This window comes from Sminthopsis crassicaudata, chromosome 3, assembly GCF_048593235.1.
Source record: "Sminthopsis crassicaudata isolate SCR6 chromosome 3, ASM4859323v1, whole genome shotgun sequence".
NCBI lineage: Eukaryota > Metazoa > Chordata > Mammalia > Dasyuromorphia > Dasyuridae > Sminthopsis > Sminthopsis crassicaudata.
The window spans coordinates 503,328,330-503,354,882 of NC_133619.1; the positions used below are offsets into that span (position 1 = coordinate 503,328,330).

General features: G+C 33.4%; 1 protein-coding gene and 1 pseudogene across 1 annotated transcript; one reads left to right on the top strand and one right to left on the bottom strand.

Moving 5' to 3' along the window:
• Positions 1-12,689: 12,689 nt before the first annotated feature.
• On the top strand, positions 12,690-18,911 carry LOC141559756 (olfactory receptor 8G50-like). The gene is made up of 2 exons (XM_074297464.1): positions 12,690-12,698; positions 17,988-18,911. Exons 1-2 carry the CDS (start codon positions 12,690-12,692, stop codon positions 18,909-18,911), a joined length of 933 nt encoding a protein of 310 aa, XP_074153565.1.
• Positions 18,912-23,573: 4,662 nt separating this feature from the next.
• On the bottom strand, positions 23,574-24,652 carry LOC141562262 (tyrosyl-DNA phosphodiesterase 1 pseudogene; annotated as a pseudogene).
• Between the last annotated feature and the right edge of the window lie 1,901 nt (positions 24,653-26,553).

Sequence of the window (26,553 nt, forward strand, 5' to 3'; positions counted from 1 at the left end):
TGTAGAGTTCTTTTTGTTTGTCCAATATTCCAAGCTATTTCTTGGCTTTAAAATTTCAAGCGGGTGTCATTTGAGGAAAGTTGTATTCAATGCACTCCTGTTTTGAACTCTGTAAGTTACTGAACTGTTTGGGTATTTTGGTTTGTATATAGCTAAGTTTCATAGATTTTTGCTCAACTCAATCATTTTTAACCTTTTGGGAAGTTCTGCATATCCAGAGTGATTAACTCTTTGGTTACCCTTTGCTCTTAGTCTCTATTATCGTTTTTTCACTGCAGACTTATGTGCTGGGCTAAAAGTTATAAATTACCACTGGACTCACATGCTCAGAGTCACACATTGCAATTTCTTCAATTCACTTTGCACTCAGTAATTAGGACCATGCTCACAATATCAGCCAATCTAATCTGCTCTATTTCTGTGATCTGGAACTAGCTAATGAATGACAGAGCTGCCAAATGGCAAGAGATCCATGTATTCTTTTAAGACTCAAATGCCAATTCATACAAAGTTCCTTTTTGAGCTCTCTATTTAGAAGGTTTCTTGCCTTGATATTACTTTGTATTCATTTTGAGTATTTCCTGTATTTACTTATCAATACACATATTGTATTTCCCAATAGAAAGTAAATTTCTTAAAGGCAGGAATTTTCTAAGTATAATATTTCTATTCCTAACACTTAGTTTCATGCCTTGCACATAGTTAGTACTTAACAAAAGTGTTTTGCTTTAATCTCTACATCTAATATTTCTTTACATGGTTAAATTACTGTGATTGGAATTATGATATGAAAGAATGATGTAAAACAAACTCAAGATCACAAATCCCAAATTAAGAACCTCCAAACTACATTATGCCCAATTGATGAAAAAGATTTATCTACATCTTTGAAATTCAATATAAAATATAAACATGTATGTGTGTGTGTGTGCATTTAAATTTTCATATCATTTTGCTATCTTTCAGTCCCTTGACAGATAAGAGTAATTCCTCCATTTCTCTCTCAATTTTTTGAAAGTTGCTAAAAAATCAAAATATGTAAAAATAAAACTTAAATTACAAAATAAAGATACTCATACTTAAACATTAAACACTGAAATGGAATTACGGAGAATGTTATCACTAAGTATCATGTAACTAAAATAAAATTGAAATTTTATGAGATAAAAGGGTAAATTAAGTATCTCATAATATTTTTCTTGTACTTGGTTGAATTTAAAATTTTAATTATTTAGAATCCATGATTGGGCAAGTGCAATCCAATCCCAAATCTCTCACCCACTCTACTATCACTGTTCTGCAGAAGGAAAAATAATACAATTTTACAACTATCAGTGTAATGAACCTGACATGAAAAAATTTCCTTGTGATTCTTGGGAGGAAGCAACCTAGGAAATTAATTTAAATGCTGTATTTCTACTAAAATCTTTAGGGGCTTTGAATAAGGGAATAGTTGGAAAAGTTTCTCTGTGTTTATAAGTCACAAATACAAAAGGCAATATTTGTATTCTCTAAAGCAAAGATTTTATTTTTTTGTATTATGAACCCCTTAGACAATAGTGAAACATATAGATTACTTCTCAAAGTATTTTTAAATACTACAAGGGTGAATGTTGGAAATTGTCTATGCACTTTTGAAAATAAAAAGTTATAATAATAATAACAAAATAAAAAGTAAAACAAAAAAACAAACACAAAAATTCCTATGTGAGAGCCAGTCATTAAACTCCCACAGCATCATCAAACCTTAATCAGTGCAAGAGAGGGTACTGGGTTTTTATATTAGCGTCATTTTTTCTACATGGAAAAACAGATTCTGCATTTAGGTTGGTCCATTAACATCTACTCCATTTAAAACTGTCTTCAATAAAGTTGATTTTAAAAGACATTCAAAGATAATATAAAGAAACACATGGAGTATTATGAGGTTTAATGTCCTCTCCTAAGGACAATTTGGCCACAGTGTAGGTACGTATTTCTTACTTAAGCCACATCATTAGAGCAGATATGTGAATATACATAGATAGATAGATAGATAGATAACTGTATTTCAACAGTTTCCTTTGTTCTTGTTTTAGTTTATACATTTAAAAGTATTAAATACTACTCCCCTAATTTAGGGTTCACATCTGCTTATCTTCCTTCTCCTTTTCTAACGTGATAGTGTTATCACTTGCTATCAAGGATCCTTTCATTTTTCTTTCAGTGACCTTCTTTCTCATTGGGCAGAATAGTAGCTCTTGTACTTTTCTTCATCCTTTTTAAAGAGTGATTTTTACATGATGGCAAGGCATCAAATTCTCAGATTCCCTTGTATAAAATAACATATTTATTTTAAAGCATTCTGATTATTATTGCTTAATGATGTTTCCCCCAATATTTGTTTACAGTTTATCTCCTGCTTCCAGGTAAAGAACTTTATATTTACCTCTATTAAATTTCATCTCTTTTTTTGTGCCAGTCATTCAATTAAATTTGGAATGATTAAACTCGTATGTCTCCATCTTGCTCACAAGAATTACATCACATGTAAATTATTTAAGTGGAATCCTCAAATATAAAATCTATAGCATTTCTCTAGTATTTAGGTTTTTTTTAAAAGGAAGTGAGATTAATGTATGTGTTCTGTAATTTGTTAAGCTATGCTGATTCTTAGCAATCACTATTTGTAAACACCCAGAGAATTTCAATTTAATTTTATTGTTTGTAACTCAGGAAGATGAAATTTCCTGATTTCAGGGCTAGCACTGTGCAACTTAGCTGCCTGCATCATAATATGTAGATTTTCAACTCTATATCCTTTTCTTTTTTTATTATAAATCAGGGAATTTACATTTCTCCAATATTTTGGCATTTCTACTACTTTCCACAATTTAAAACCTTTACCCATGCCATAAATGATATTCATAAATGAAGAGACAAGAGGGGGGGAGAGAGACAGAAAGAGACAGACAGACACATACACACACACATACACACACACACACACACACACACACACACACACACACACATACAAAGAGAAACAGAGAGGCAGAGGTACAGAGATGGGAGAGACAGAGAGAGAAGAGACAAAGAGATAGAGACCTGAGACAGAGACAGATCAAGAAGGAGAGATGTTCTCTTTTTTTCTACTTTGGAAAACGAATTATCTCACCTTTCAGTATATTAATGAAGGAGATATTTGGAGGAATATTTGAAGAAAATGTATTTATATCTATATATAAGGTGGACCTATCTCTAAAGAATGGATTTCTTCTTGAATCAATTGACTGAAATTTGATTCTTTAGTAAGTACAATATTTAAACTATAATTTGATGTGTTCAAATCAGTTTTTAGATTTAATATTTTACTTATCCCCAATTATATGTAAAAACAATTTTTAACATTTTTTATTTTTCTAATACTTTTGTGTTCCAAATATATACAAAGAGGGAGAGGAGCCAAGATGGTGGAGAGGATACACACGATTTTGTGAACTCCCTTCTTCCCTCAATACCAATTAGTTAAATCAGCCTCAAAAATAATGCTGGACTGATAGAAACCACAAGGACTGGAAGCACAACTTACCAGCTGAAGAGAATCTGGAGTTTCAATAGAAAAGGTCGGTTCCCAGGGGAGTAAAAAAAAAAGGCCCGCACAGACAGGGTTAGGTGCTAGCACACTGCGCCAATCAAGCTGGGGAGAACTCTGGGATCAGAGAAGCCACTGAGATAGAAGAATCTGGCACAGGCTGTTAGCTCTTCTCTGCTTATAAAACAGCAGTCCAGAAGAGAAATCAAGCCACTTTAAAATATAAAGCCAGATACTAGAACCACCCCAATCCGGAAGTGACCTAACAGATCTCGGCACGGCAGTGAAGCCTCCATCTGCTGTCTGGGGCTTCACCTTGGGGTAGTTAAGAGCTTGAAAAGCAGGGACACAGCCCAAGGCAACATACAATTCACATAGTGCTTGGCTTGGTTGGAGGCTGTGGAACTCAGCCACAGAAGTCCCAGAGAAGTGGAACCTTTGAAATAGGGACAGCGGTTTCTGAGCAGACACTTCCAGTTTGAGCTCAAGGGCTTTTCATGTTAGCTGCTGATATCCACGCCCCACGGAACTCATTGGCTGAGCTTTGTGTCGCCTTTACTGTTCAGTCTTAAACCTCAGGGAAGTCTCTAGGACACACAGCAGGGTCCTTCACTGGGCAACCATCACAGCGCAGCCGCAGCCATACTAATCACCTCTGAGACACTTTCAGGAGGGGGAGGGGAACTCTCTCCCAGAGCTCTCTCTTAGATCAGGCACAGGAGCCACTGCACCCATCTGGTCTGGGAGGAATCTGGTAAAGAAATAAATAAATAATTTCTTAACCCAAGAACTGACCCCAAAAGATTTTTTAAATATGAGTAAAAAGCTAAAGAGAACCATTGATTCCTTCTACACAGAGAAAGAACAGGTATCCAACCCCGAGGAAGTTAATAGCAGAGAGTCAGCAGATTACAGCCTAAAGGGGAACAATACCTGCCCCCCATCACATAACTCTCTCCTAGAAGAGACTCTTAAAAAATTGAGGGAGTTTGAAGAAAAATGGGGAAAGGAAAGGGAAGCTATGATAGAGAATAACAACGTTCTGAAATTTGAGTTGGAAAACATAATTCACAGGAGATTCAGGGAAACAAAATTTGTGAATTAGAAAAGGTTAAAAAATCACAGGAAAGTAGGATTTCTGAATTGGAAAAGATAAAAAATTCTCAAGAAAGTAGGATTTGTGAATTGGAAAAAGAAAATAATTCTTTAAAACAAATTAGGGAAATAGGAAAAAATTCAATAAAGCAAAATAATTCATTTAAAAACGAAATTGGGCATATACAAAAAGAACTAAAAAATGTGAATGAAGAAAATAACTTATTAAAAATCCGGATGGGACAAATAGAAATGAATGATTCTTTAAGAACCCAAGAATCAGTCAAATAAAAAAAAAAGATGAAAAGCTGGAGAATAACATCAAATACTTACTGGGAAAATCTATACACCTGGAAAATAGATCTAGGAGAGATAATCTGAGGATCATTGGACTTCCTGAAAACTATGACCAAAAAAAAAAAGAGCCCATATTCTATTTTACATGAAATCATCAAAGAGAACTGTCCAGAGATAATAGAAACAGAAGGGAAAATAGGCGTGGAAAGAATTCATCGAACACCTTCTGAAAAAGACCCTAAAAAAAGAACTCCATGGAATATTGTGGCTAAGCTGCAGAATTACCACACAAAGGAAAGAATATTGCAAGCAGCTAGAAAAAAGCAATTCAAATATCAAGGGGCCACTATAAGGGTCACTCAAGATCTGGATGCCTCCACATTAAAAGATCAAAGGGCCTGGAACCTGATATTCGGAAAGGCAAAAGATCAAGGTTTGCAACCAAGAATAAACTACTCAGCTAAGTTTAGCATTTTCTTCCATGGAAGAAGATGGTCATTTAATGAAACAGAGGAATTCCATTTGTTTCTAAGAAAAAAAACCAGACTTAAACAAAAAATTTGATCTACATCCACAAGACTGAAGAGAAGAAGAAAAAGGCAAACAGAACTCTTGAGAACTGTATCTCTATTGTGGATATATAGAAAGTCCACATGGATAATTTGATTTTACTGATATAAAAAAGGGGGGAGTAGTAAAGGGAAGGGGGTAGTATCAGAAAAAGGGGAAGGAGTGATAAAAAGAGGGAAACTACATCCCAGGAAGACGCATAGAAAATATACCATATCTGAGGGAATTTAGAGAGGGGGAGAAACATTTTGTGAATCTTACTCTCATCAGAAGAGGCTCAAAGAGTAAATAATTGACATATTTGTTTTTCAGAGAATTCTCTCTCACCTCATTAAAAGGGGGGAGAGGAAAAGGGAAAAGGAAAAGGGGAATAAGGGAAGGGACTTGGAAGGAGGGGAGAGGGATACTAAAAAAGGGAGGGCTGCGCGTCACAAGTGGGGTCTATAAATTAAATATTGGGGAAGGGGTTCAGGGGGGTCAAGGGAAAAAGCATAATCTGGGGATAATATGATGGCAGGAAATACAGAATTAGTCATTTTAACTGTAAATGTGAATGGGATGAATTCTCCCTTGATCTAATTAAAAGAGATAAGGAAGGAAACTATAAAAGGTAGCATAAACAATGAAGCCATATCAATATTAAACATCTATGCACCAAGTGGTATAGCATCTAACTTTCTAAAGGAAAAGTTAAGAGAGTTGCAAGAAGAAATAGACAGTAAAAGTATAATAGTGGGAGATCTCAACCTTGCACTCTCAGATTTAGACAAATCAAACCACAAAACAAATAAGAAAGAAATTTAAAAAGTAAATAGAACATTAGAAAAACTAGGTATGATAGACCTTTGGAGAAAACTGAATTGCGATAGAAAGGAATATACTTTCTTCTCAGCAGTTCATGGATCCTATACAAAAATTGACCATATATTAGGACATAAAGATCTCCAAATTAAATGCAGGAAGGCAGAAATAATAAATGTCTTCTTCTCAGATCATAATGCAATAAAAGCTACATTCAGTAAAAAGTTAGGGGTAAATAGACCAAAAAGTAATTGGAAACTGAATAATCGCATCTTAAAGAATGATTGGGTGAAACAGCAAATTATAGAAACAATTAATAATTTCACCCAAGATAATGACAATGATGAGACATCATACCAAAATCTGTAGGATGCAGCTAAAGCGGTAATTAGGGGAAATTTTATATCTTTAGAGGCTTATTTGAACAAAATAGAGAAAGAGAAGATTAATGAATTGGGCCTGCAACTTAAAAAGCTAGAAAAAGACCAAATTAAAAACCCCCAACCAAAAATCAAACTTGAAATACAAAAATTAAAAGGAGAAATCAATAATATTGAAAGTAAAAAAAACTATTGAATTTATAAATAAAACCAAGAGTTGGTTTTATGAAAAAGCCAATAAAATAGATAAATCTTTGGTGAATCTGATCAGAAAAAGGAAAGAGGAAAATCAAATTGTTAGTCTTATAAATGAAAAGGGGGATCTTTACAACAATGAAGAGGAAATTAGAGAAATAATAAGGAGTTACTTTGCCCAACTTTATGCCAATAAATTTGATAACTTAAGTGAAATGGATGACTTTCTCCAAAAATATAGGCTTCTTAGATTAACAGAGGAGCAGATAAATTGCTTAAATAGTCCCATTTCAGAAAAAGAAATAGAACAAGCTATTAATCAACTCCCCAGGAAAAAATTCCCAGGACCAGATGGATTTACATGTGAATTCTATCAAACATTTAAAAAACAATTAGCCTCAATGTTATATAAACTATTTGAAAAAATAGGGGATGAAGGAGTCCTACCAAACTCCTTTTATGACACAGACATGGTACTGATACCTAAACCAGGTAGATTGAAAACTGAGAAAGAAAACTATAGACCAATTTCCTTAATGAATATTGATGCTAAAATCTTAAATAAGATATTAGCAAAAAGACTTCAGAAAATCATCCCCAGGATAATACACTATGATCAAGTAGGATTTATACCAGAAATGCAGGGCTAGTTTAATATTAGGAAAACTATTAGTATAATTGATCATATTAATAATCAAATTAATAAAAACCATATGGTCATCTCAATGGATGCAGAAAAATCATTGGATAAAATCCAACATCCATTCCTACTAAAAACACTTGAGAGTATAAAAATAAATGGACTATTTCTTAGAATAATCAAGAGCATATATTTACAACTGTCAGTAAGCATAATATGCAATAGAAATAAACTGGAACCTTTCACAGTAAGATCAGGAGTGAAATAAGGTTGCCCACTATCACCATTACTATTCAATATAGTACTAGAAATGCTAGCCTCGGCAATAAGAGCCGAGAAAGAGATTCAAGGAATTAGAGTAGGAAATGAGGAAATCAAACTATCACTCTTTGCAGATGACATGATGGTATACTTAGAGAACCCCAAAGACTCTGCTAAAAAGCTATTAGAAATAATTCAGAATTTTAGCAAAGTTGCGGGATACAAAATAAATTCACATAAATCCTCAGCATTTTTATATATGACCAACAAAATGCAACAGCAAGAGATACAAAGAGAAATTCCATTCCAAACAAATGTCGAGAATATAAAATATTTGGGAATCCATCTAACAAAGAATAGTCAGGAATTATATGAGCAAAATTACAAAACACTAGCCACAAAAATAAAGTCAGATTTAAATAATTGGAAAGACATTCAGTGCTCTTGGATAGACCGAGCGAATATAATAAAGATGACAATAGTCCCCAAAACTAATCTTTATTTAGTGCTATACCAATCAAACTTCCAAGAAACTATTTTCATGACCTAGAAAAAATAACAACAAAATTCATATGGAAGAATAAAAGGTTGAAGATTGCAAGGGAACTAATGAAAAAAAAAGTCAGATGAAGGTGGTCTAGGTGTACCTGATCTAAAGCTATATTATATAGCAGCAGTCACCAAAACCATTTGGTATTGGCTAAGAAATAGACCAGTCAATCAGTGGAACAGATTAGGTACAAAGGACAAAAAAGGGTACATCTATGGCAATCTAATCTTTGACAAACCCAAAGATCCCAACATTAGGGATAAAAATTCATTGTTTGGAAAAAAAAACTGTTGGGAAAACTGGAAATTAGTATGGCAGAAATTAGCTATGGATCCACACTTAACACCATATGCCAAGATAAGATCAAAATGGGTCCATGATTTAGGCATAAAGAATGATGTCATAAATAGATTAGAGAAACAGAGAATAGTCTACCTCTCAGACCTGTGGAGGAGGAAGGAATTTATAACCAGAGGAGAACTAGAGATCATTATTGATCACAAAATAGAAGATTTTGATTACATCATACTAAAAAGTTTCTGTACAAACAATACTAATGCAAACAAGATTAGAAGGGAAGTAACAAATTGGGAAAATATTTTTACAGTTAAAGGTTCTGATAAAGGTCTCATTTCCAAAATATATAGAGAACTGACCCTAATTTATAAGAAATCAAACCATTCTCCAATTGATAAATGGTCAAAGGATATGAACAGACAATTCTCAGATGATGAAATTGAAATTATATCCACTCATATGACAGAGTGTTCCAAATCACTACTGATCAGAGAAATGCAAATTAAGACAACTCTGAGATATCATTACACACCTGTCAGATTGGCTAAGATGACAGGAACAAATAATGATGAATGTTGGAGGGGATGTGGGAAAACTGGGACACTAATGCATTGTTGGTGGAGTTATGAAAAAATCCAGCCATTCTGGAGAGAAATCTGGAACTATGCCCAAAAAGTTATCAAACTGTGCATACCCTTTGATTCAGCATTGCTGCTATTGGGCTTATATCCCAAAGAAATACTGAGGAGGAGAAAGGGACCTGTGCCAAAATGTTTGTGGCAGCTCTTTTTGTAGTGTCTAGAAACTGGAAGATGAATGGATGTCCATCAGTTGGAGAATGGTTGGGTAAATTATGGTACATGAAGGTTATGGAATATTATTGCTCTGTAAGAAATGACCAGCAGGAGGAATACAGAGAGGCTTGGAGAGACTTACATCAACTGATGCTGAGTGAAATGAATAGAACCAGAAGATCGCTGTACACTTCAATGTTGTTTGAAGATATATTCTGATGGAAGTGGATATCTTCAACATAAAGAAGATCCAACTCACTTCCAGTTGATCAATGATGGACAAACAACTACACCCAGAGAAGGAACACTGGGAGTGAATGTAAATTGTTAGCACTACTGTCTATCTACCCAGGTTACTTATACCTTCGGAATCTAAAGTTTATTGTGCAACAAGAAAATGATATTCACACACATGTATTGTATCTAGACTATATTGTAACACATGTAAAATATATGGGATTGCCTGTCATCAAGGTGAGGGAGTAGAGAGAGGGAGGGGATAATTTGGAAAAATGAATACAAGGGATAATGTAAAAAAAAATTACTCATGCATATATATTGTCAATATATATATATATATATATATATATATATATAAATGAAATTTTAAAAAAATTATCAAAGAAAAAAACAAAAAAACAAATATATACAAAGTTTTCAGCATTCAGTATTGCAAAAACTTGTGTTCCACATTTTTTCCCTCTCTGCTCCCTCTCCCATCCACAAGATAACAAGCAATCTAACATAGGTTAAACATGTGTAATTCTTCTGAATATATTTTATATTCATCATGCTTGGCAAGAAAAATAATATCAAAAAAAAAAAGAACAAGCAATCAAATAACCATAATGGTGAAAATATTATTCTTTGATCTCCATAATTCTTTCTCTGGATGAGGAGGGCACTTTCTTCCACAAGATGTCTGAAATTGCTTTGAATCACCACATTGTAAAAAATGCCAATCATGCTTGATTATCACTCAACCTTTTTTTTTTAATCAATACAATGAATTTTTTTAATTATAGCTTTTTACTGACAAAACATATGTATGGATAATTTTTCTTTTTTTTATTTTATAATTATAACTTTTTTGACAGTACATATGCATGGGTAATTTTTTACAACATTATCCCTTGCACTTACTTCTGTTAAGATTTTTTCCGTTCCTCCCCCAACCCCCTCCCCCAGATGGCAGGCAGTCTTATACATGTTAAATATATTATAATATACTCTAGATACAATATATGTGTGTAGAACCGAATTTCTTATTGCACAGCAAGAATTGGATTCAGAAGGTAAAAATAACAGTTTACACTCATTTCCCAGTGTTCCTTTTCTAGATGTAGCTGATTCTGTCCATCATTGATCAATTGGAATTGGGTTAGCTCTTCTCTATGTTGAAGATATCCACTTCCATCAGAATACATCCTCATACAGTATCATTGTTGAAGTGTATAATGATCTTCTGGTTCTGCTCGTTTCACTTAGCGTTAGTTGATGTAAGTCTCTCGAAGCCTCTCTGTATTCCTCCTGTTGGTCATTTCTTACAGAACAATAATATTCCATAACATTCATATACCATAATTTACCCAACCATTCTCCAATTGATGGACATTCATTCCTCTTCCAGCTTCTAGTCACTATGAAAAGGCTTCACAAACATTTTGGCACATACAGGTCCCTTTCCCTTCTTTAGTATTTCCTTGGGATATAAGTCCAGTAGTAGTATGGTTGGGTCAAAGGGTATGCATATTTTGATAACTTTTTGGGCATAATTCCAGATTGCTTTCTAGAATGGTTGGATTCTTTCACAGCTCCACCAACAATGCATCAGTGTCCCAGTTTTCCCACAGCCCCTCCAACATTCATCGTTATTTGTTCCTGTCATCTTAGCCAATCTAATAGGTGTGCAGTGGTATCTCTGAGTTGTCTTAATTTGCATTTCTCTGATCAATAGTGATTTGGAACACTCTTTCATATGAGTGGAAATAGTTTTAATTTCATCATCTGAAAATTGTCTGTTCATATCCTTTGACCATTTATCAATTGGAGAATGGCTTGATTTCTTATAAATTAAAGTCAATTCTCTGTATATTTTGGAGATGAGGCCTTTATCAGAATCTTTAACTGTAAAAATGTTTTCCCAATTTGTTACTTCCCTTCTAATCTTGTGTGCATTAGTTTTGTTTGTGCAGAAACTTTTTAATTTGGTGTAATCAAAATTTTCTATTTTGTGATCAATAATGGTCTCTAGTTCTCCCTTGGACACAAACTCCTTCCTCCTCCACAAGTCTGAGAGGTAAACTATCCCATGTTCCTCCAATTTACTTATTTCATTTCATTGGAGTTTTGCTGTGTAAGTGATTCTTAGGTGTAATCCTAGTTCATTTGCTTTCCAGAATATCAATTCTAAACCCTTTGAACCTTTAATGCAGAAGCTGCATTATTTATTCTATCAAGACTACTTTCTTTTCACCTTTCTGAGTATTCACATTTTACATACCTTTCAATGTACAGATCAAATTCTATCTTCTTCATAAAATCTTTCTTGGATTCTTCCATTTAAACTTCTTATACCAAATGGCTTTGATGACTACTGCTTTATAATATAGTTTTAGGTCTGGCACAGCTAGGCCACCTTCATTGGCATTTTTTTTTCATTAATTCCCTTGAAATTCTTACCCTTTTGTTCTTCCACATGAACTTTGTTATTATTTCTTCTAACTCTGTAAAATAATTTCTTGGGAGTTTTATTGGTATGGCACTAAAAAAAGTAGATTAATTTAGGTAATATTGTCATATTTATTATATTCGCTTGGCCTACTCATAAGAACTTGATATTTTTCCAACTGATTAGATCTGACTTTATGTGGAAAATGTTTTGTAATTGTGTTCATATAATTCTTGACTTTCCCTTGGCAGATAGATTTCCAAATATTTTATACTACTGACAGTTATTTTGAATGGAAATTCTCTTTGTACCTCTTGCAGCTGGACTTTGTTGGTAATATATAAAAATGCTGATGATTTCTGTGGATTTATTTTGTATCCTGCAACTCTGATAAACTTGTGGATTGTTTTTAGTAGTTTTTTTTTAGTTGATTCTCTAGGGATCTCTAAGTATACTATCATATTGTTTGCAAAGAGTGATAATTTGATTCCTCATTGCCTATTCTAATTCCTTTAACCTATTTTTCTACTTTTTCTAACATTTCTATTACAATATTGAATAGTAATGGTGATAGTGGGCAACCTTGTTTCATCCCTGATCTCATTGGGAATGGTTCTAGTTTGTCTCCATTACATATGATGCTTGTTGATGGTTTTAAATAGATGCTACTGATCATTTTAAGGAAAAGTCCATTTATTCTTAGGCTTTTTAGTGTTTTTAATAGGACTAGGTGCTAGATTTTTTCAAGTTCTTTTTTTGCATCTATTAAGATAATTACATGGTTTTTATTAGTTTGGTTCAATAACCAATAAATAATTTATTTCATCTTCTGTTAACTTTGCTAATATTTACATAAGATTTTGCATCAATATTAGGGAAATCAGTCTATATTTTCTTTCTATATTTTCATTGTATCTGGTTTCAGTATCAGTACCATGTCTGTGTCATAAAAGGAATTTAATAGGAGTCTTTCTTTCCCTATTTTTTCAAATAGTTTGAAGTTAATTGTTCTTTCAACATTTTGTAGAATTCACATGTAAATCCCTCTGGCCCTGGAGATATTTTTAGTAGGGAGTTTATTAATAACTTTTTTCATTTCTTTTTTCTAAAATGGGACTATTTAAATAATTTATTTCATCTTCTGTTAAACTGGGCAATCTACATTTTTGTAGATTCACTTAGATTGTTGAATTTATTGGCATAATTTTGGGCAAAATAGTTCCTTATTATTGCTCTAATTTTTTCTTCATTGGTAAAAAGTTGTCTTTTTTTATTTTTGAGGCAAACAATTAGATTTTCTTCATTACTTTTCCCAATCAAATTAAATCAATGTTTATCTATTTTGTTGGTTTTTTTTCATAAAACCAACTCTTAACTTTATTTATTAATTTAATAGTTTTTTATTTTCAATTTTATTAATCTCCCCTTTTATTTTCAGAATTTTAAATTTAGTATTTGAGGTTTTTAAATTAGGTCTGCTCCTAAAGCAAAAGAGAAACAATTACTTTAGTTTCCCCTGGGTCAGTTCTGCTGATCAACTTTTGGTGCTGGGTAATCATGGGTCCATGCTTCTAGGGCTCAGTGGTTTACAATTTGCCTTTTGTAGCGTATCTGCTAGATCACCCACTTGCATCCAGGACAGAGTAGCCTATGACACTCACAGAAGATTCCCAGGTGTGTAGAAGCCGCAATGCTCTGACTCCCTGCCCCAGCTCTTTGCTCCTGTGCTGTGTTCTGGTCTCAGAAGACTGTCCCCTTGCCCATTTTAAATAGATCTGTTATGAAATTCTTTCAAGGTAAAAAAAATAAATAAAAATAAATTCTTTCAAGGTATCTTCTTCTGGAAATGTGTTGTACTTTAAATATTTGTGGATTCTGTAACTCCAAAACCAGTTTAGAGGCTTAATCTGTTGTTGGTTTGAGATAAAGTCAGAGGAGATCACAGAAAATCCTATCTGCTCTCTGCCATCTTTCATGAGCACCAATATAACACCTGCTTAACTCAATGGGACGTTTAATAGCCCCCCAGAATTTTTTGAACTCTTAAGGGCAAATCCATCACAGGGTACACAATTAACCTAATATTGAACAAAAGTTCAAGGAATACCATGGCCCATGTATACCTCACATGGAGTGTGGCAACAGAATCATCATACTATTAGGATAGAGAATCTCTCTCCATCTTTCATTGGAATCCTATTATATGGAGAAATGCAATCAAGAAATCTCAGGAAAAGGTTCCTCTTATTTTTAAAGGTGTATCAACTTTTCTGCTTTAGCAGCCATTTGGGAGGGTACTTTTTCTTTATATGTGGGACCACATGAATGATTAGAGTCTTTTATCTTCAGTGTAATGGAATGGTAACAAACAGTTAAACCTGTAAATGTTCTATGAAATCCATAAGAAATAGTCAGTTTGAAAATTCAGAGTGCTCCTTGTCCTTTATACACATGTAAAATTCAAAATTTAATCCTACTCTTTTTCTGCATGCTTCTGTCTTAAAAATTAAATTTTCAGATTTTTCCCCCTCAACTTTTTTCCATAATTACTTCTTGATGTGGAATTCAGACAAATATCCAATAACTTTCTTTTTTCTTATCTTATTAATGGTGTCTTCTGTTCTCAAGTATTTATTTGCTTCTCTCAAGAAATGGAGAATAAATATACCAAGATCAGATGATATTAGGATCATCATTATAGAAGTAGATATAAAAAAAAGCTCCTTCAGAGCTTCTCTAGTCTAACTCCATATTTATTGTAGATGAGTATAGAAAGCCCAGAGAGGTTAAGTGACTTACCCAGACTTATAAATGTATTTATGTATTAGATAAAAATTATTTCAACTAAGATTAATTGATTAATTAATTAAATTATTGTATGCAGCATAATAATACATAATATTTGTTAACAGTTAATTAATTGGATTAATTAAATTGAAATAATTATTAATTTAACTAATTAACTAAAATGTATAGATGTATTAACTGGTATGCAACTGATATCTTCTGAAAGCTTCAGTGAGAATTTGACAGGGCCAGATTCCTTAAAGTTCCAGGATCATTTGTTTGAAAAACATTCAATAATACATTTTATTTAGCTATATTATTCATTTATTGCCTCCTCATTTTTAATAAAATTTTTATTTAACTATTTTTAAAATGAATATACCAAATACAACTGAAAACATGATACAATGGATAGAGAACTGTTCTCAGGATTTGGAATCTTGGCTTTGTCTCAAGTTCAACATATATTGAATTGTGTTTTCCTAGACAAATTAATCTCTCTGTATATCCAGAAATTCTCTAAGATTAAAATGAATGAATTTTTTAAATGATTGCTATGTACTAGGTACATAGGGATTAGAATGAAGATTTAAAAGAGTAAAGTTACCCTCAAAAATGTTGCATTCAAATCAAGGACATAATATATATGGAGGAGTAATCCCTAGGGTGGGAAATTTGGTCTTGGGAAATAACAGATTTGGTGAATGGAGTCAGAGGGCTCAAATGATTCTCTGTCCAGAAGCATAGATTTGATTTCTGTTTTGAGAGTTAGATGAAGAAAGTAGGGTCTAGGGGGGTGTTCATGGGCGTAGTAGCATGATAGGAAAATGGTATTGTCTAATATTGGGAGTCAGCTAGATGTAATGAGCTGTCATCAGTCAGCATGGACCCAAGGTGAGAATTGGAGGTGCAGTTGGGAAGAGTCATGTCAATAGTAGTAGTCCTATATAGCAGTGGTATCAAATTCAAATCAAAATACGGACCATCAAGCCATCCAAAAGCATCCTGTTGGCTAAATATTTGTTTAGAAAATCACATGTTAACATTTTTATGTTCTATTTCATTTTCATTTGTACATTTATTGTTTATTCAATTTTATGTTATTTATTGTGAAACATTTCCAAATTACATTTTAATCTTATTCCTGTACACTATGAAGTGTTTCAGATTTTATATTGGACACTTCTGCTGTAAGACACATATCAAGAAAATGGTAGCTTGAGCATTTAAAGCTAATTCTATGAGATCTCTCCTTTTAGTGAGATCTATGCTCAGAAACTGGAGGTTCAGTTGGGAATGTTGCAGTATAAATTTTTTACTGTAAGATAAAGGCTATTGTTCCACTTGACACTTCCAATAAACTTATATCAATAACATCAAAGATATGCTAAAAATTATGAATGGTTTGAAAATAAATTAAGATATAGGAAAATTATTTATTGAAATTAATGCTGAAGGGGCAGCTTGGTGGCGCAATGGATAGAGCACCAGCCTTGAATTCAGGAGGACTCGAGTTCAAATCTGGTCTCAGACACTTAACATTTCCTAGCTATGTGACCCTGGGCAAGTCAATTAACCCCAGCCTCAGAAAAAAAAAAAAAAAAGAAGAAATCAATGCTGATTTTGAATTTATAAAAGAGCTTAAACAAATAGTATAGAAAATATTTTCATTTTTATCAGTTTCATTTTTCCCCAAACAAGAAAATTAGAATTTTTAAAGAATTTTCTTAACTTCAAAATATGCAGAAGTATTGTAGGAATCATCTAGTTATGAACTCAGCCTTGCATCTTAAAAGAGTATGAGGAAAACAAAAAACTACTTCATAAGGGAACCTACTAAATAGCCAAAGAACTAAGAGTTCTGTGTTTATGGTTGAGCTTTTGTTGTTTATGAGTGAGATAAAGTGTGACTATGTAAAAGGATGGAAAACAACTGTGATTTATTCCCAGAAGAGCCTGGATCCCTGTTGAGATAAGACCTTGAATAACTCTGTGAGTTTCTAATAAGGTCCCTAGAAACTATATATTAATAATAAAACTCTAATATCTCATAAACCATCAGTTACAATGAGATTAAAAGATAATAGTTTCTATTCTAAAGTTAGAGAAAACCTTTAGGTTAAAGTAATACTTAAAATGTCATCTCTTGGAGCTGCTTGATTGGGCAGCTAAGAAATCAAATATTATGCTTTAGTCATAACAGAAGAAAAGCAAGCAAAGGTATTATCATTCCTGATTATCATTCTTGACTTTGTTGCTATGTGTTCCAAAGAGTGTTTTGATGAAGATCCAGCAGTGGAGGGTGAGTGCCTTAATTCACTTGCCCTGATTCTTTCAACCAAACTCTCCACTATGGTAACCCAGGTCTTTGTGAAATCTTACTTCTTTAACTTCATAGTCCCATTGCCAACTCTGAATAGGATAGACCTAGAAATGTTTCTGTGAGGAACAGAGAAATGTACAGAGATACTGAGAATTAGAAAGAATTAAATCCTCCCAATCCATTGGATAACTGTTTCAATAAAGAAGCCTCTTTATATTGAATATTTTTAATTGTAATTGACTCGCCCTGAGAATCTGTTTTTCCCCTCTGAAAAAGTGATTGAAACCATGGTTTCCATCCCAATAGGAACCACTCATCTTTAATATCCAGCAAAGGTTGCTTCTGTGTAGAGTTTCAAAAATATGATGAGCTAGATAGATGAGCACCCCAATGAATAGAAAAACAGAGACCCGGAAGTCATTATTTTCTTTCATCTCTGAGCTCTTGTTATCTGTAGATTTAACTCATTGTAGCAATAATACATGCATGCCTTGGATAGAATGAAGAAAAGTTGGGTATGACTCTTTTGCAACAGTAGTCTTCACATGTCCCATCACTGTAAGACTAAAATATATTAGTAATGATTTTGATATTTTCACACAGCCCCCTAAGATGAAGAATGTCCTGGATTCCATAATTTAAAGTTGCCTATTCTGTGTAAACATCCTTTGTGTGTGGAGATTGGTAAGGAAGTAAATTCTCTCTAATGTGCTACTCCTTTTTCAGTCCCACAGGTCCACCACCCAGAGAAGGGAAATTACTCTGCAGTGACTGAGTTTATCCTTGCAGGCTTAACAGACCAATCAGAACTCCAGATTCCACTTTTCTTCCTATTCCTAGGAATCTATGTGATTACTATGGTTGGAAACCTGGGCATGATCATCTTAATTGGGCTCAGTTCCCACCTCCACACCCCCATGTACTATTTCCTTAGTTGTCTATCTTTCATTGACCTCTGTCATTCCACTGTCATCACCCCCAAAATGCTTGTGAACTTTGTGTCAGAGAAAAACATCATCTCTTACTCTGAGTGTATGACTCAGCTCTATTTTTTCCTCATATTTATAATTTCTGAATGCCATATGTTGGCAGTAATGGCATATGATCGCTATGTTGCCATCTGTAGCCCTCTGTTATATAATGTCATCATGTCCTATCAGTTGTGCTCCTGGCTAGTGGGTGGAGTGGGGACAATGGCTGTGGTTGGAGCCACAGTTCACACAGGATGCATGCTTAGAATTTATTTTTGCAAAGACAACATTGTCAATAATTTCTTTTGTGATCTTCTTCCCCTCTTCAAGCTTTCCTGCTCCAGCACCTACATCAATGAAGTAGTCCTTTTGGCTTTTAGTTCATTTAATCTTTTTGTCCCGACTCTGGCTATTCTCAGCTCTTATATTTTCATCCTGTTCAGCATTCTTCGCATCCAATCAACTGCAGGCCGTTCTAAAGCTTTCAGCACTTGCAGCTCCCATATCATGGCCGTTTCTCTATTCTTTGGCTCAACTGCATTCATGTATCTGCAACCTTCTACCAACTCCATGGATCAGGGAAAAGTATCCTCTGTGTTTTATACCATAGTGATCCCCATGTTGAACCCTCTGATTTACAGTCTCAGAAACAAAGATGTCAAGGTTGCACTGAAGAAACTTCTAGAGAAAAGGGTTTTTTCATAAATTATGATGAAATCAAAGACTTTTTTGAAGCTATTTTTTTTCTTTTAAAGGGATTGATCATATTGCCATCTCAGGGGGATAGGATATACTCATATGTCCCGCTTCATAATCCTTCTTCCTCTATCTCTATGACATCGTTTCCCTTCTACAAGCAAAATTTTTTGAGTGACTCACAACTGGAAGTTGTATCAATAATGAATAGCAAAATATCATATATTAAAGAGATGAACTACTTGGCACTTTAGGATCAAAGATTAAATAGCAATGAGGCCACCCATTAACTCTTTCATCTGATATTGTAGTCAGTCGCTTTCCTACATTAAGAGTAGAATAGATGTGGGCAGAGAAGGATAGCATTTTAAGCTTTAAAATATTTTTATAAATATTATCTCTTTTATGTTTGGACAACAACCTTGATGGGGTGAAAGTACTGTTATAACCCAATTTTACAAATGAGGCAACTGAGGCCTCATTTGTAAATGAGTTTGAAGTTGTGACTTTCTGAAGATGACAGAGCTTGTAAGCATTGGACTTGATTTGAATTCTTATTCCTGATTCAAGGATCAGTGAAATACCTGATATGCCATCACCCGTCTCCTAATCCAAACCCCTCATTTTACAGTCGAAGAAGTTAACTTCTGTTCATTCTCTTATACCACACTGCTGACTAGGTTCTTCTGTCTCTCTTTGGCCTAATGGTTGTTCTAGAAAACAGGAATACCTGGATTCAAATTTTTCTTCTGATTCATACTAGCAGTATGACTCTGGATAAGTCACTTATCTATTCAGTGCTCTTATTAATACACTAAGTTGCCTAGAAGGTGTTGATCTGCATTGAGAAAGGGAATTTCCTCATTTGTGAGTTGCTTATATCAATGTCCCTCTCTACCTCCCTATTTATTCATAGATTTAAAACAAACAAACAAACAAAGAAACAAAACAAAGAAAAAAACGATTTTGCCCTTAGGAAAGATATATGATTCATTGTGGCAGCCAGCTGGTTCACAATAGAGTTCTAGCCCTTGAATCAGGAAGATATGAGTTCAAATATGACCTCACACATAAACAGCTTTGTCATCTTGGGTAAGTCACTTAATTGCTATTTGCCTCAGTTTTTTCATCTGTTAAATGGGGATAAGAAAGATAATTTCAGGATTGCTGTGAGGTTCAAATGACATAATATTTGGGAAATACATAGGGCACACAAAGGAAGAAATGCAGAAATACTTTTCCTGCTGCTGCTATTTTCTTTTTAATGTATTTTTCTGCTCTCCATGTTGACATTTTTCTTTTCAGAAGTTTTGGTCTCCTTATGTCTTCCAATTGTTTTTTAATTCAATCTAAAAAATAATCCCAAATATTTAGCATTAAATAGGTATATTGGATTGTCCTAAGATAGAAAAACTATAAACAACCCAGTTTTACCTCTTAACAAACTCAGTTTTAGTCTACTCATGGGCATAGGGGAGTGATGAGGAGGAAGAATATCACATGTGCACAGTTTAACAAAATACAAAATAAAATGTCATAGGAACAAAGAAGACATGGAGACTAGAAGGGTCTCCACATGTGGCCTGCAATACTCCTATGGCAGGAAGCATATTAAAATACAGTTTAGAAATATTTTACAAAATAAATAAAATACAATGAAATTTAAATTACATTTGTTTGATATTGTCCATACACAATCCACAGGGTTCTCTATGTATGAATTAGTGGTTTTACATCTGTTTAATTTTGACACCAGCGATATAGATAATATGCTCAGAGAAAATTTAATTAGTGAGACAATGTTTTTAGCTAAAGAATTAACTGATATATTTATTGTTTTTATGGAATAGTAACTCTCCCAACTGTGTTGGGGTCCTCAAGTTCTACCTGAAAACACAAAGCTCATTGAAATAGTAGTCAAAGGTCAACTTTGTTCTATGCAAGTCTCAGAACAAATTGCAGATTTGGTTCAAATAAGAGATTCTCTGTTTTAAAAAGAGTCCTAGAAGTTTATGCAAAATAAGGAAAAACCAAACCCCAGGATGGCTGGCAGCTTCTGGTACATTAAGCTTTAATTTTATAGGAATGATTAGATTGCAAAATTTGCATTTGCTTATATTGATCTCATATGCACTATTATCACCCATATGGTATCTTTCATGAAAAGCTCTTCTAACGATATTTCTCACCTTTGGAAAGAGTTCTTTGCATATGACAATTGTCACTTCTAGTTGAGAAAAAATATTGTGAGAGCATCCATCCTTATGCATATGTAATCCAGCTCCATCATATTGTGACTTATGAAGTGTTACCATTAGAGATGGCTTCCCATTGTAGAAAATCTGTGTAGAAAAAGGATTCTTTCTGACTGTCACACAGAGGTCATCTTATTGTTTGTGTCTCCATTTTAATTTTTTAAAAAGTTATTGGACTTTTGAACAGAATGGTAGCAGAAACGTTATTTTTTAAAGCCTCAGACATGGATTTATTTTAAATTCTGGCCAGACTAATATTTAAAAACAAAGAATTCCTGAAACTAGCAGATAATTTTCTAGGATTGCCAAAAATGAGCTGAACTGTTTTGAAAAACCTAGAGGATAGTCAAAAAAGACATCTCTTCTCTGTCAATACAGTAGCTATGAAAGTAAATTTTTTCAGGCCAATAGAGAAATTAAGCTATGAACTTCCCATTACTGTTTTCTTTAGATTATTGATTCCCAGTATTTTTTGAGTTCTGTTACTTAACCCTTTCTACCAACTTCATGACTCTCCTGTCTCAAATCTTCTACAGTTGTATAATGCAAAATTTATTATTTCAGATAAAGTAAAATGAAATAACCTATTTTTGAGACTTTCACTGTAGGCCTTGAAATAAATAGTAACCTAATGAATTAAAGTAAAAGTAGGGATAGGATTGTTTCTCTCACAAATATTGTCAATGTTAACACCATTTTGTTTATGAGTTTTTCCATGTGGTTCCACTATCACTGATATTTCTATTGCCCTGCACTATCGTATGAACCTTCCTTTCTGCTACTTAATAGTTCAATGTTGCCTGATCAAAATAATGAAACAATAAATGGGTCTGGACTGATAAAGGCAGGACTGGCTATAGTTGTGTAAAATAAGTGCTCATCAAGGAATTAGGGAATAAGGAGACATTAATCTATCAGATGACCATGAATCTGTATTGGTCTAGGCCTAGCAATGGCAAAGTTGAGTTAAATAGCATAGACTATTTTATGTTTGATGTAAAATTCAAATTGTTTTCCAGGATGATTGCATGCATGCACTGATCTGCCAACAGAGCACTGAAGTGTCTATTTTCACAAAGCATTTCCAACATTTATAATTTTGCTTTTCTGTCATCTTTGCAAATATATTAGATATGAAGTAGAAGTTCAGCATTGCTTTATTTGACATTTCTCTAATTACTAATGATTTGAAACATTTTTCATATCTTTAGAAATTCTGTGTTTCTTTTACTGACAGGTAATCAGTGAATATTATTCTCATATGTTTGATATATGTTTATGTGTATATGTATGTGCCTATGTATATATTTATATACTTGAAATATATATATAGAGAGTATATATTTTCCCTTGTATGTATGTGTATATGGATTAATATATATATATATATATATATATATATATATATATATGTGTGTGTGTATGTATATATATATATCTTATATAAAATTAGACACTAATAAATTTGATATAAAGATTTTTTTTATACATTAATTGGCTATATTGGATTTGGTTGCACAAAAACTCTTTTTAAATTTTGGATAATTAAACATCAATTCTTTTTTCTGTGATCCTGTATAAATATAGATAATTAAATAACTTTTCTTAAACCTGATAAGTAATATTCTTCATGTTTCCCTTATTTATTTATGATATAATTTTTATTTCTGCTTCACCTATCCATATGCCATTACTAGGCCTATAGTTAAAAATATCAAAAGGAAAAAGGCTTTCTATGTACAAATATGTTTATGCCATCTTTTATGATGGCAAAAACTGTAAATTAAACAAATACCTATCTCCTAGGAAATGGTTAAACAAATTGTTATATATGAACACAATGTAATATTGTTTTATTGTAAGAAATGAGGAAATACATGATTTCAAAAAGATATTAAAGACTTAACTGAATTGATGTAGAGTGAAGTGAACAGACACGTAAAATTTGCATTATATCATCAATTTTTTAAAAATCAAATATGCATTTATCTACTTTTCAGGAATTTCAAAATTGTACAAAAAGCATCTTTTATAGTAAATAATGGGAACATAATATAGAAACAAAAATAACTTTGGATTCAAACTTTGAGACAAATTTGAATCTGGACAAGATAGAAATTATTTTAAAATCTAATTTCTTTTAAACTTTTTTTTTACTTTAATTATTCCCAATTCAAAATATATTTATAACAAAGTGGATTTAAAAATAATATACTTAAATAATAATGCATATAGGAAAGACCAACATCTTTAGTTCCTTGGATATATATTTCCTAAAGTTGTCTTATTCAATACTTTTTCCATATGGTTATTACTTTTAAATGGACATTTTTGGGTAAATCTTTATGTCTATATAATAAAGAATTTAGTCTTTGGACTCTGTCTAATTTGCCTACTTCAGGCTGCTTAAAGGGTTTCAAGATGGAATTCACAAATTCTCATGGATATCTGGTACCTTAATATAGGGAACATTCCAAATCCATGGACGATCTTTACTGTTACAAATTTCTGGAAGCAAATCATAAAGCAAAAGAAACGAGATTTCTGGTTCCTGGTTTTCTGAAAAGACTTTTCTCCTTACTGTGAAGGAGAAAATGCTTACTACAAATGCTTAAGGGAAAAAAAAGAATAAATTTGTAAGATTGGATCATTAGCTGATTACCATTTTCCCCCAAAGCTTCCTATGCTGCCTTAGGTAAAATTGTACTTGTGATGAGAAACTAAATCACCTTTGCAAAGTCTGGAGCAAGTACCATTTAGATCTTAATGTGAGGGATGGCATTGGTATTATCTGATACTTGTACTGACCATCTGTGAAAACAGGAATGGAGGCAAAGTTGTTTCTCTGTGATTTGTAAACTATATGGAAGTGAACCACCAGGAGGATATCCTTTCAAACTTTTCTGGACATTCTCCACCATGGGATAAATCAAATGGAGAGGGACATCATGCTATCCTTTAATCTTTCCATGCTCCTAGAATTACTAGGCTACCTTTAAACTCGGCACAAAGCCATATAGACTCATCAGCTTCCAAGGAGCTGATATTTGAAAATTGGGCTACAATAGATGAAGATTGTTGCTCAGGTACCAATGAGAGGTGCTCTTTTAGAAGGTTTCTAAGTTAAAAAGAGCTCCAGTCTTCTTTATGATTCCCTTGAAATCATCCAAGAGTTGACCCAATAAATAAACTCTTCTTTTAGAAAGGTTGTGCTCTTGGATGATATCTGAAAGGAGGAGCATTTTAAGCCATTAAGTAACATTTCAGATCAGATTGAGATTTGTTGCTGATTCAAAAGCACTGAGTGTTCCATATGGTAGTCATGGATATGTCACTGAACCATATTCCTTGAGTGTTTTAGTGCCATTCATTCTGAAAAAGAGTGAAAGTATGGATGACCACTCAAAGGCCTTCTTCATATAAGAGCAATATCATTTTCATGAATTCCAAAGGGAAATATTTGCAGTTGAGTCTTGACTTCTCTTTTGTCACCATGCCTGAACAAGATGGAGTTCTTCCATTCAACAAATCTCATCCCACATTGGGCAGAGGTAGGTTTCACAACATGTATGTATCTTTTTTTTTTCCCACTTTCATTACTGCTTGGAAACAATCCATTTCCCATAACTGCCTTTTTGAGATATATTTCTGTTATATAACTGCCTTCTATTTGAGTTATCTTTTCATATCTCACAAATATGAGATTCAGAAGACTGGATAGTTCTTGTCCCTGTTCAGCCACAAAAATTGCTGTGACTCCTCAGTTGAGTCTGTCTCTAGACCAGAGTTTCTTCATATCCTGCAATCCTGCACTCCTCCCCTAGCATGTTTGTAGCCACAAGTCTTACAATATGAATATATTGTATACAATATGAATAATTTTATAAAAAAACAAACAACTTTTAAAGCTTTCAGAACTATGAAGCAATAATCCAATGAGCAACCATGATTCCAAAGAATTGATGAGGAAACATAGTATCCATCTGCTGACAGAGAAGTGATGGATTTAGAATGCATAGTCAAACATGTAGATACACATACATCATATGAAGACATTACATACGCACATATGTATTTAGTATACACATGTACATGTGTGTATACATGCACAAATATATATAGGTACTATATTTTGTGCATGTACATGTGTTTATATATGGACAATGAGGTAATTTGTCTTGCTTGATAGTACATAATTTTTACAAGAAATTTGCTTTCTTTTTTTTTTCTTCCTTCCTCCAAGGAGGAAGAGGGGAAGTAGAAAAATAGATTTATATGACTTTAAAATGATCTAAAAATGTTGTATTGGAGGTATGATAGAGGGCAGAATGCTGCATACATTTTCATATGAGGTCTACCTCAGACCCAATGTTCACTTGGAAGTTCACAGTTCAGGGCAGTATGTCAGCAAGTATAATAAAATACTTTAAGTCAGGGCAATATGTGAGCAAATATAATAAAAGACTAAGTTTGTGCATGGATGTTCTTGAGGACACTATTAGTTATTAAACTATGGTTTATGAAATTGTAGCCAGGGACCTCTGAAGACCTCAGAAGAGGTAAGCTGATTATTGGTTGACACTGCAAAAGGTCAGTGGCCAGAGAATTCTCTGAAGCCCTGGGAATAAGGAGAAACTGGCAATGTAAAGAGCTGCAGAGTAAAACTAGGGCATTCACAAATGAAGTGACTGCCCAGGATTAAGTATTCTGCCCTTTACAAATTTGGTTTTACTGTTATAATATAAAAAAATAGCTAGAGGTGAAAAGGAAATTGTACCAGAAAAAAGGGAAAAGTGGAGATACTAGATGCCATAAAGAGACAAAGGAAACCTATTATATCTGAGGGAAAGAAGAGAGGGGGATGAACATAGTATGTATCATACTCTCATCAGAATTGGCTTAAAGAGAAAAATATTAGACATATTAGATTTACAGAGAAACTTCTCCCACCTCATTGAAAGGTTGGAGGGGAAAAGTGAAAAGGGAAGGAGTGCTAAATAGAAGGGAATACAGAAATTGCAAAGAAAAGGGTTAAGAAAAGAGGAAGGACTTTAAGGTGGGGGGAGGGATGCTAAAGAGGGAGGGCTGTGTAAGGCAAGTGGTCCTCACAAGTTTAATACTGGGGGGGAGGGATAAGGAGGAAGGAAAGGAGAAAACTATACGCTGGGGTTAACAAGATGGCAGGAAATACAGAATTAGTCATTTTAACCATAAATGTGAATGGGGTAAATTCCCCCATAAAGCAAAGGTGGATAGCAGACTGGATTAAAACCCAGAATCCTACCATATGTTGTTTACAGGAAACACACTTGAAGCAGGGTGCTACATATAGAATAAAGATAAAAGCCTGGAGCAAAATCTACTATGCTTTAGATGAAGTAAAAAAAGTAAGGGTA